The sequence below is a fragment of the Diadema antillarum genome, unplaced genomic scaffold (assembly GCF_040938485.1).
Source record: "Diadema antillarum isolate AM-2024a unplaced genomic scaffold, OU_Dant_1.0 seq00003229_RagTag, whole genome shotgun sequence".
NCBI classification, from domain to species: domain Eukaryota; kingdom Metazoa; phylum Echinodermata; class Echinoidea; order Diadematoida; family Diadematidae; genus Diadema; species Diadema antillarum.
The window spans coordinates 139,382-151,439 of NW_027273814.1; the positions used below are offsets into that span (position 1 = coordinate 139,382).

The 12,058-nt window shown below is 40.2% G+C and overlaps 1 protein-coding gene across 1 annotated transcript; it reads left to right on the forward strand.

The window, feature by feature from the left end:
- Positions 1-7,224: 7,224 nt before the first annotated feature.
- LOC139715301 (5-hydroxytryptamine receptor 1A-alpha-like) lies at positions 7,225-11,845 on the forward strand. The gene is made up of 2 exons (XM_071626878.1): positions 7,225-8,178; positions 11,534-11,845. The coding sequence occupies exons 1-2, from the start codon at positions 7,225-7,227 to the stop codon at positions 11,843-11,845; spliced, it is 1,266 nt and encodes a 421-aa protein (XP_071482979.1).
- Positions 11,846-12,058: the final 213 nt, after the last annotated feature.

Here is a 12,058-nt window from a genome sequence, read left to right on the forward strand (position 1 = left end):
TGTCCCGCCACGCGGTGTGGATGAGGAAGGAGAGAAAATACGCCGCGTCTGTCAGCTGAAATTGTCACGAGTGAAGCTCGGTTTGGCGAGAATAGTCTCCTGCCCATCAAACTTGACGAATTAGGGGGACGGACTGGGACACATTGGCAGGGAACGGAAGGAGGGATGAGGAGGAGGGGGTGGGAGGGGGGGGGGGGGAGGGGGCAATGACTACTAAAAGAGGAATGTCCTTTCCTTTTGCATCTATCTGCCAATCTATCTACAGCTGTATCTTTCATCACCTTGCCTTTTGTCTCTTCCTCTCATCCACTCTGCCTATCCTTCACTCCTATTAATGACTTTTTTTCTGTCGATGCATCCTCAATCTCTAAAGTCAACTGCAAAAAGAAAAGGAGTTTGTGTGTGTGCGTGTGTGTGTGTGTGTGTGTGTGTGTGTGTGGTGTTTGTGTGTGTGTTTGTTTGTTTCTGTGTTTGTTTCTGTGTTTGTTTGTTGTGTCTTGTGCCGTGTGTTATTTAGGATAAGAAGATGAAGATTTGTTTTGGTTGGGAGGGAGAGGATTCATTGGGTTTTTATATCTTAATGATTTCATTATTGGTTTATACAATGTATTTTTTTTACATGTATATGATCTTATAAGTGAAATCATATAACCCAATATATTCAAGGGAGATATGTTTGCATATGTCTATATTTTCTCGTGAAGAATTTACCAGTGGGCTTGATTTACAACTGATTCATTATTCATGTTGAAGATAGAGAGACTATTTGCAGCATGATTATATTGAAAACTGATTCGTTTTTGTTTCTGAATTGTATTTGCATTGTCTGTGTTCATGTACCCAGAATGGGCTAATCCAAGTATGAGTTGAATGAAATCAAAACAGATCAAGGGTGTGTCGTGTGTGGTGTGCGTGTGTATGGGTGTGTGCGTGTGTATGGGTGTGTGCGTGTATTATGTTTTGGTCGGTGAAAAGTCAAAATTCAAAAAGAGACAGCTTTGTCATCTTGAACCCTATTTTCTAAGTAATAATAGATAACATCAATGTATTCTATCACTGTTGAAGTGTTTCTGAAGAAAAAGAAAATACACTGGTTTTCGTTTGCTGTGGACGTTTTCAAAAAGAGACAGCTTTGTCATCTTGAACCCTATTTTCTAAGTAATAATAGATAACATCAATGTATTCTATCACTGTTGAAGTGTTTCTGAAGAAAAAGAAAATACACTGGTTTTCGTTTGCTGTGGACGTTGGATGATTTTAAGAGTTTGGTTGTCGTTATCAGTGCTATTCTTTCAACCTTCGACATCCCCGTTTTATCATTCAAAGGAAAATGTATTTACAAGTAACTGCTACTAACATCTATGTCCCCTCGTTTTCATCTCTGTCAATATCCCTTTGCGTTACCCTCCTCGCCTTAATGCAGAATTTACTTGAGGTTCAACAATTCAAGATGCTTATTCTATATGCGTGTTTTGTTCTTTTAGTTAAAAAGAGAGAATTGCAAGATACCACATTGGGTAGAGGCCGTCATCCTAGTCAAGTCCTCCACCTCTACCTTAAGGGTATATGTACTGTTTACCATTGGGAGCAGTGATTTAAAAATGTTCGAGTTATCACATTTGATGCATAATTATGTTTAGGTCAGTTGTATCACAAAACCATCTTTACCATATGCCAATTTCGCAATAAAGCCTATTTAAGGAGACATCACAATTTTTCTCAATAAACCATAACTGTAGACGGGTTATTCCAGAAGCTATTTTATTATAACTATTGTTCACATTTTGTATATTTAACAATGCTATGATTAAACTGATTTACATTTTTACATTGGTTGTGTCTATCCCTAACTTACATTTTAGAACTATTTTGAAGCACTAAAGGTGGGTTTTTGTTTCATCTGCAAAATGGTAAGTAATGCCTTTAAGATACGGTGTAATGTATGTTCTTGCATAGAGATATATCTCTTTCGTTGAAGTACTCTTTAAGTACTCTTCACGTACGTTTATTTAGATTTTGATGAGAACGTTGATGATTTGTTACAATCATTTTATTTTCAGAAGTGGAGAAATTTTACAATCTGTGCTATTGGCAGATGATTGGTGGCACGCCCGCAAATGAATTGATATAAATGAAACCTATGAATAAATATTGGAAGTTCACCAATCAATCAGAAACGGAGTCTGAACGTGCTTCGCTGCTCTTGACAGAAATGTAAAGTAGACGTTTTTACAGAAGAATCACATAATGTAAATATATCACAAATGTAAAAGCCTCCCACAATTTTGCAGGCTATTCTGAATTGATATACTACGATGTTTATGTATGAACTGAATGAAACAATCAATAACCACTCAAAACAATGCAACTGATATCAGCCAGACATTCATTTTATCATGCCAACTGCCCTGGATACTGGCCGGTCCACTTCTGGCGACATCGAACGCCCCATTTAAAGCCCCAGGGTTATTTTCTCTGCAAAATGATTTCAGCATAACAAACAGTACCATCACCGCATGACGCAAACAACTTTGAGGTACTTTATTTGCTTGGCTTATTGCAGTATATGCATGTATGAAAAAAGATATCTAACAAGTGCATTCTTATACACGAGACAAGACTGTCTGAAGCGTGCAATGGCGCCTAAATTGCCTATCCTAGTTCGCAGAACGACGCAGTTTTGGTTTTTTTTTTCTTTATAGAATGATATGTTTTGTACAAATACTTGTTGTATCATTATTGTTGAAAATGACAATGAATAAATTAAATAAAAATGAAATGAAAATAAGAATATGACATCGTACACGCATACTAACACATACAACACTCAAAGCCACACACACACACACACACACACACACACATACACACACACGCACACACACACATCCACACATTGTTGATACATACATATACCAAGTATACAGTGGCAGGGGCTTAATTGTTCTTACGTCTTTTGCATGTAATTTGAATGTGTGAGCAAGAGATATGTCTGTTGGCGAACACTGGCTGTTAACAGAACGTAGGATGTTGTGTTATCATGTTTATTACTGCAGTTGAATTTCAGTATTTATTACTTCCACTGATAACTAAGGAACCATTTATCGTTGGTATATATAATGTCAAGTTTACTTTATTGTTGGAAATGTTTCATGTAATTTGAATGTGCAAGCATGCCGGCCCCACCCGCTGATCAGCAGTATGATGGGCTGATCCGTGTGATATTTTTTTTTTCAGTATAATATCATTATCCAACTTCTTGTTCTCAATCTCGCACATAGTGAACAAACGTCACAATGGAGAAGTGAAGTGATGATGTCGCAGTCTTTTGTTATAGCTTGGGTTGGAACCAGGCGCGAGCGTAACCACTCAGGCCAGGTGAGGTTGTTAATTGAAAACCAGTTTCTATGGCGATGGATGGCTGTGACATTACACGTTGGTACTCTACGCTTTGTAATATTGAAAAAAGAGAGACAATGAAGGCCTTTTCATTCTATAAAGATTAAATAACAAGGGACATCTTTGAAATTCAGTAACAACAAATGCTATTTGTTGAGAGAATGTATTTCATACAAGGCCTCAAGGATTTTCTCTAGTTCTCATTTTCATTTACATGAAATGTTTGATATGACAAATAGTGTAAACTCTAATTTTGTTTGTGTGCGTTATGTCGTTGATTTCATTTCGAATGATTTTTGTTCGTGTTCTTTGTAACCACTGATCTTTTATTGGAATGAATAAACGAACGAACAAACGAACGAACGAACACTATTATCATAAGATTATGCGATGCATATTTTTACCATAATTACTAAGAGCAAATAATCAATAAGTGTGTCTGTGTGTGTCTGTGTGTGTGTGTGCGAGTGTGTCTGTCTCTCTGTGTGCATACAGGTATGTAGGGGCATCGAGAAAAAAAAAAACAGTGCACACAAAGAAAAAGCGACACATGATCAGACATCGATTTTCTTTTCTCGTATTTCTGACGGAAGACGTTGTGTTTGAATTTCATGTACTTGCAAAACTGAAGTGAGCCAGAGGAATAAAAACGAAAATGAGACGGCTATACAGACAAGAGGAAAGAGTAATGGTGAGAGAAAGAGCGGGAAAAGAGAGAAAGAAGAAAGGGAGGGAGATGGAGTGAGGGAGGGAGAATGGTCTGAAAGAGAACGATGGATATTTTGAAACTGATCCCATGAAATTTATACTTGAAAAAATGGACCGCCCGACCCCATAAAGCGGCAAAGCTCATGGGAGACTTTTGTGCTTTACAAAGGATTCCAAGTCATTCGTGGCCACTTTGACTTCAAGCACTTCCACTCAGAGAGATTACTCCCAGACAGCATGCCCATGGCTTGGGAAATATGACTTTCGCCCATGTCTGAGACAAGCCAAACAACATCCTTCTCTTTCATCCGGCTTTGACGTACATTAAGTGTAAGGTGGAGGAAGGGCGTAGGGTGCAATTGGAGGAGCAAAGGGGAATAGGGGTACAGATGGAGGAAAGGCGTAGGGGTGCAGATTTAGGAGGGGTGTTGGGTGCATAATGGATGAGAGGTGTATAGGGGGTGCATATGGAGGAGGGGTGAGGGGTGCAGATGGAGGAGGGGTGTAGGAGTGTAATGGAGGAGGCCAGGGGTGTAGGGGAGCAGATGGAGGAGGGGTGTAGGGTGCAAATTGAGGAGGGTGTAGGGGTGCAGATGGAGGAGGGGTGAAGGGGTGCAGATGGAGGAGGGGTGTATATGGGGTGCATATGGAGGAGAGTTGTACAGAAGTAGGGTGCAACCAATGATAGCTCGGTCACAGTAATGGTTCACATTTTAGTTTTTTTTTTCTTATTTGGCACCATTACATCAAGGTCTTATCTTCTATCCGTTCTCCGTTTCTTTTTCACAGACACTGATTACTCGGGGCTTATCAGCCAAACAAGCTTGCTTTCATGTAGGTCCCGTCATACTTTTCTTTGATCAACCCCATCTCGATTTCGATTTTGACCAGTTATCATTAGGTACCTACATATAATTACTGTGTTATCACCATGTATATTGTTTGTGTTTTGCACATTGTTTACAAGGTGAAAGAACTTGTTTGATTTCCGTTATAATGTCCATAATTGAGAAGTATGGAAATAAATGAATTGAATTGAAAAATGAATTGAATATGGAGGAGGGGTGTAGGGGCGCAAATGGAAGACTGGTGCGGGGGTTATAGGGGTGCAGGTGGAATTGGGGGTTTGTATAAAGGTGGAGGGAGGGAGTAGGGGTGCAGGAGGTGGAGGAAGGGTTTAAATGTGCAGACTGACTTAGAATGTTTGTTTGGATGCACAATGTTTCCTTACTTTATGGATAGTTATTTCTCATCGAACCACTTCGGAAAGATTTTCCCTGTGGTCTGTAAACCAACAGAACATTATCTTGACGGTATTAAAGAATAATACTGGTTTGTGATAGTGACTACAAGCACCATGAATGCTCAAAGGGAAGAGTCATTTTCTTTCTTTATCACGTAATATTTAAATTGATGAAGTAAATCTACACAATACTTCTTCGAAATGTACGCATGATTAAACGAAATAAATCTAATAGTTACATTAATGGATATGCGAGTACATTTCAGACAAAGTAAAATTGGATACCGTTATCATCGGTTCAATAACTGGTATGCAAAAAGCGACAATGTGGATGTTAAACAACGCCTGCCCTTGATATCATATATTAAGATATAATGTTATTATGTATATATATGTTCATCTTGGAATTTCTTCACAAAATTTTCAGCCTGCCTCAGGCCTCCGTCAGTGTACTGTATACACTGTCCTAGTATACATTTTCCTAGTATCCACTACACTGACGAAGGCCTGAGGCAGGCTGAAAATTTTGTGAATAAAAACCTTCTTGTTGGATCTACAGATGGCGTATTTGAGACTCATTCTTCTTTTAATCATAACATTCGACTCAATCTTCTTATATATATATATATATATATATATATATATATAGAGAGAGAGAGAGAGAGAGAGAGAGAGAGAGAGCTTGCAACCAAAAGGCGATAAATCCATTGAAAAATGAAGGATTTAGCACCTTTTGGAAGCAAGCTCTTCATATATATAGATATATATATATATATATAACACAATATGTATTATTTATATACAGTGAAAACTTTGTGCTAAGAAAAAAGGTTTCCATTTCCAACCCATTTCTTTGCTCAAAGTTTTCACTATTCATCATTTGTTTCTGGTCAGTTTTCCTTTTCTTATATATATATATATATATATATATATATATATATATATACATATAAAACACGTACTTTCCCTAACCCTCTTGGCGTGGAACATGGTTATGCATCTGCCCAATACCATCTCATATCCTATCAATCTCACGCCCCATCTCCCCCCCCCCCACCCCATTCTCCCAAGCCGCATATTTAGCCTTGGCAAATCTGAATTCTTATACGTGTATCTTCAAAATACATCATGCTGGCCCGCGCAGTTGACACAAATTGGTTGACTTTTTGTCTACTACATGACAACATGTAAGGCATCAATACAATTTGATCATTAGATGGAAATTGACCGCAACGTACATAAATCGAATGCATGGAGCATCGAGATTACTGATTGTTGCGAAATATAAAACGGCTGGTATTAGAGAGAAACCAATCATTCACCATTCTTTCATGCCCGGGGGCTATACGGGAATTGAATGCGTTGTTGGACTCCAGAAATATGTGCCCTAATTTCTCATCATACATTTTTAATGGGTTTCTTCAAAAGGGTACGCATCAAGTGTTTGTTCATCTTCACTGAGAATTTTAGTTTCATAAGATAAACCTCTGTGTCCCTTATACATTCGTTTTGTCGGCGGAAAAAAAAATAAATCAAATGCATATTTTTGCTCTTGCATGAGTGTGGTTGTCTTTTCCTCTTTTATCGTTCTGTCTGTCTGTCTCTCTCTCTCTCTCTCTCTTTCTCTCTCTCTCTCTTCATCCGCTGCTTTGCCATATTATCTCTGTCTCTCTAATTCTGACTCTCTCATCTTGCTAGCTCTCTTTGTTTTGTAAGATAATTCAAATGTATTTGCTTTTTGACATGGTCACTGCGTATTTGTTCTTTCAATATCAGTTTCTTGTCCACGAGTTGAGGACGTACAACCGTGCCACTGATAACCTGGTGCTGAACGAGAAGCGTACCTGCCTAGACCGTGTGGAGATCTAATTCCCATGGCGACGATCAGCGAAACTAATCTGACAACACTTCTTGTCACTGAAATCGTCGAGGAATTCGTCACCGTAGGAGAGCCCGTGCGAGACGATTTACGAGAAAATACAAATATCGAAGGTATGATTCTCGCATCTATCTATTGCTTCGTCATCATTTTCGTCAACTCGCTGTGTCTGGCTGCGTTCGCGGCTCGGGAGCGACTTCGCACCTACAACAATTATTACATAATTAACATGGTCGTGTCCGATGTCCTCGTGGGAATTCTTCTCGTCGTCACGATCATCCATACCTACAAGCGGGAATTCCCCTTCTCCACGGCTGCCTGTCGAGCCTACCTTGGTGTCCGCGAGGTGGCTTTCACCGTGTCCGTCATCACCGTGGTCGTCATCTGCATCGATCGCCACCAAGCGACGTACCATCCCATCGAGCACTACACGTCGCGTAGCAGGAGCAAAGCGCTGATGGCCAACGGCCTAACCTGGCTCCTGTGCGGCGGGTTCTGGCTCTCCTACTGCACCGGATGGGACTTCGCGGTCGACGTTGACAACACGAGTCAGTGCATAGCTGGCTATGCCCGCCAAACCGTGCCCGCCATCGTGTCGATCTGCCTTTCTTTTTTCCTCCCGCTCGTCATCGTAGCCGTTCTCTATCTTCGCATCTACATCAAGATACGCCAGGTGATCGGGGGCAGGTTCGTCAGGAAGATGTTCTCGAAGGACGTGTCGACGGACGGTCAACGCTTCACCGCAGAGGACGGGGCGGCGACCGTCAAGCCCGAGTCCGCTAGATCATTTGCTATCGACGACGCAGGCTTTGACGACGACGACAACGATGTCAACGGTGAAAATGCGCAGAGAAAAATAAGTGAGATGGTCACTTTCAAGACCCAAGAGTCTGGTAGCAACGTAGAGAGTACAGAAACACCAAAGGAAGTCGTATTGGACACACCCAAGGTAAGGCATGGTTTACACTTGTACGAAGGCTAGTCGCCGACCACATAAGCAAATCAAAAAGCAGTGCCAACTTTTGACAAACAAAATAAACAATTCTGACATGTTTTGATGGGCGATTAGTTGCCGAATGATTACCGATAGTTGCCAACGTTTTGCAAACCACAGAACGCCTTACGATCAACAACAACAACCGAAAAAAGGGATCATCAATTGGCACTTGCTCGCAGAATTGTTGCCAAATTGCCGGTTACTGTTCAGCGCTTTATGAAAAACACTAGCAATTTGTTGTCGATTTGTTGTTGAGGTTCGCAGGCCGTACTGCTTACGGCAACAATCCAAAGTGTATACCCTTTGTGTTGTTAGGATACCAAGCGGCACAGAAAACCCCACAGCGTTGTACGCACTGTTCAAAGTCTGTGGCACAGAAAGGTTTAAGACTAAACAGATGTAGGACCGTTCTATCAATCCTACTCGGGGAACTCCCGATCATGGCTTTAATCCTTTCTGTGCCATTGAATCAAATATGCACGAATTTTATTTACTTATCTGCTTATGGAAAGAAAATGAATGTGGCACACAGAGGGTTGATGGTTGGACAGGAAGTAAGAAGAGAAAGAATCTAAGATACTAGCTCTTCATGGATTAATGATAGTCAGTGGCCCATAGTATTACAGAAAGCATTATTCATGGATCGCCTGGTTCGCCTTTTTGAATTTATCTCTGGTTCCATCTGAGGCAATTAATGAACTTGAACTTGAACATTTGACAATACTAGAGCCCACTCCATCGTACCACATACAAGTACATGTTAATATAATCAAATCTCTAAGATGGACTTCGTGTTCATCTATTCTCTGTAATAATGTCAAAATCGGTGTTAAAAACATATTTCGAAATTTGGAGTTCGGGATTTGGGGCTATGGTCTTTGTCGTTCTTTTTGGGGAGGAAGGGGTGGACCAATGTATGAGCACCAATTCAGAGTACCCTGGCACGTAGACGCGGGCACTCTTCAAGCGATTCCAGGATCTACAACAAGTTGGAAGTGGTTGTTGTTCTTGTTTTCTGGTTGGCGACCACCTGGCAAATGGTTAGCTAGCAATCGTTAATTGGTCGGCAACTTTAAGGGCCGGCAATCACTGAAAACGATTCCTGAAGAGGTCGGTGACCTACATTCTAACGACCAATAAAAGACCGATTATATCCTTTGCCTTCCAAATTGGTCCGTAAATGGTTCGATGGTTTTCAATGTAACACTTAATACCTCCAGCCGACAAAACTGGTTGACAATCTGTCGTCGAATGCCAACAACAATTTGCCGACTTTAATACCACTACTACTACTACTACTACTACTACTACTACTACTACTACTACTACTACTACTACTACTTCTACTACTACTACTACTACTAGCCTACTACTACTACTACTACTACTGTACTACTACTACTACTACTAGCCCAATATCTTATTCATCTAGGGTAGCCTCTTCAGTGTTACCGCTGTTCTACAAGATGGCCCTGCCATTATTATTACCCTAGCGTTGCCAGGTACCCACTTATACACCTGGGTCGAGAAGGACATGGTGGATAAAAACATCTTGTCCAGGGACGTAAGCACTGGGCGGGATTCGAACTCGGGTCTCGCGATTGGGAGTCGGAAGTCTCAAACACTATGCCACAGCTCCCCCTGTCCTCTTATTTCTTTAAAGAAATAAAAAATTGTACTTACTTTGACAACGAATAGAGTGAGCGAATAAATGATAAGCTGAAAGAGAACCATTAAAGATTTTCGTTTGCAGAACATTTAGTGATGGTTGGTTTCACTCTACACCATGCATTCTTTCTTAATTGTAAGTGTGATCCTGAAACGGAAGGACTTACTCAATCTCGACGTTTTGGTAAGCATGTTTTTAATTTCCTTTCCTTTTCATTTCAGTTTATTTCAACACGGTGATAAAAGGACTTTGCTCAGCCACTAGCAATTAATTCTGCAAGTCCGTGCATAATATATTATAACAGAGAAACACATCACAATAGATTCAGAATGAATCAGTGGTTAGTGGAAAAGTTGACTGAATACAGTAAAAGTCTAACTCCAACTAACCACTCATTCCCCGAAGGACGTCATAAGAGCACACTCGTCAAAACAGTATCACACTCATATCAAAGAATGCATGTTGTACCATAAAACCATCCACCAACAAGAGATCAGATCAGATCTGCAAAGCTTGTACAATATGAGATGGAATAGCACAAAGAGATAACAGATTCTTTCCATTTTTCCCTTTCTTCGTCGATCTTGATTTTATTTTCGGCTCCGTAAAATCTATTTGGGACGTTATTTTTGTACAATACATTTATATGCATAAATATCTGTCTTTTACTGTCTATGCACAACCTCAGCATCATTTACGTATCTATGGGTACCTTCACGACGTCCTTATAGTCTGATGGCATTACATGCACACTCACAACGTAGAAATCGCTCCCTCCCTTTCTTGCAGCAATGTTTCATCCCAGACACTGCTATCTTTGCCATCAGGAGTATGGTATCAACGCATTAAGTCGAGTACACCTTGTTTACGAGAGAATGCAAAGAAAGGGCTTTAAGAAGAATATTTTACATCACCTCATTACACTCCATCAACACTGATCAAGGAGTAATTGAAAGTATTTCTCCAGGGTGATGGATATCGCAAGGCATCTTTGATGACTCGGCCTTGAGCAGACAAAACGTTGCCATGGTAACGCGATTATCCATGTTTCAAGTCAGACTGCTTTTACATTTGGAAAATGAAGATGATCTTACAGCACATAGGCCTAATGGTTTTAGGATATCTCTTACAACAATTTGCGCATAACGAAATGTCACTTTATTAATAGTGTTCATTTATAAAACAGTGTAGATTTTGTAAAATCACTGATTGAAATAATGAATGCCGCACAGCGATTATTTGATCGCGATTTCGTCGCACAGCTTCTTTCAAAATATTTCTTCGTGACTAGTGTTATGATACAAAGATGACGAAAAAAATTGTGAAATTCTACTATTGACAAAGAAAATAACTGCTTTATAATCCAAAGCAAAAACAACAACAGCAACAGTCGACAAACAAAGAATACAAGAAAATGAGAACGTGTGAAAAAAAACCAAACTATTTTGACTCGCGAAAAAAAGGAAGAGATATGACCAAACCGTAAAATCACATGGTAAAGCGACTTAGTTTCTATATACAATTAGTGTGCTTTTCCTTCGTTGAGGGGAAAAAGACAGTAACTGAATTTAGATGACGAGCAAAATTTAGTCAAAATGAAAAAGAAAAAAGAAGTTTTCTCACTTTCTCCTATTATAGGAAAAACATAGCGTGAAGAACCGAGAGTCTACGTCCGAGGCGACCAGGGCCACTCGAACCTTGACTCTCATTTTCGTTTCCATGGTGATCGCCTGGCTGCCCCAAAGTATCGTGGTTGTCTGCTATTCGGTTCGTCCAACCCTCATCCTACCGCCCAACCTCCCCGGTCCGCTGTTGCAGACCTTCGTCTGGTTGCGGTACACCAACAGCATCCTCAATCCCTTCTGTTACGTCATCACCCAGCCCCTCTTCCGCCAAACACTCCTTGATATTCTTCTTTGTCGTTTGGACTCTTCTTCATCGAAACGATAAGAAGACCACCAGGAAGGGCGTGGTTGGCAGTATTTTTGGTGCCCTTGAACCGGTTAAATAGAAGTTTTCATAATTTTTGTTCGCTTAAACAAGCAATTGATTTTTAGAATTGAGAATAGAATATTGGCAGTGACGTGAATCAACGATAGTTCTGAAGTAAATGAATATCTTTGTTCGATGTGATTTCATGTATATGTGTACACATTTATGCCA

What these genes read in the sequence shown, in the direction of transcription:
- LOC139715301 (XM_071626878.1), top strand. Translation starts at nt 7,225, where the DNA reads ATGGCGACGATCAGCGAAACTAATCTGACAACACTTCTTGTCACTGAA. An exon ending in TCGTATTGGACACACCCAAG is followed by an intron (nt 8,179 to 11,533) that starts GTAAGGCATGGT and finishes CTCCTATTATAG; the next exon opens with GAAAAACATAGCGTGAAGAA.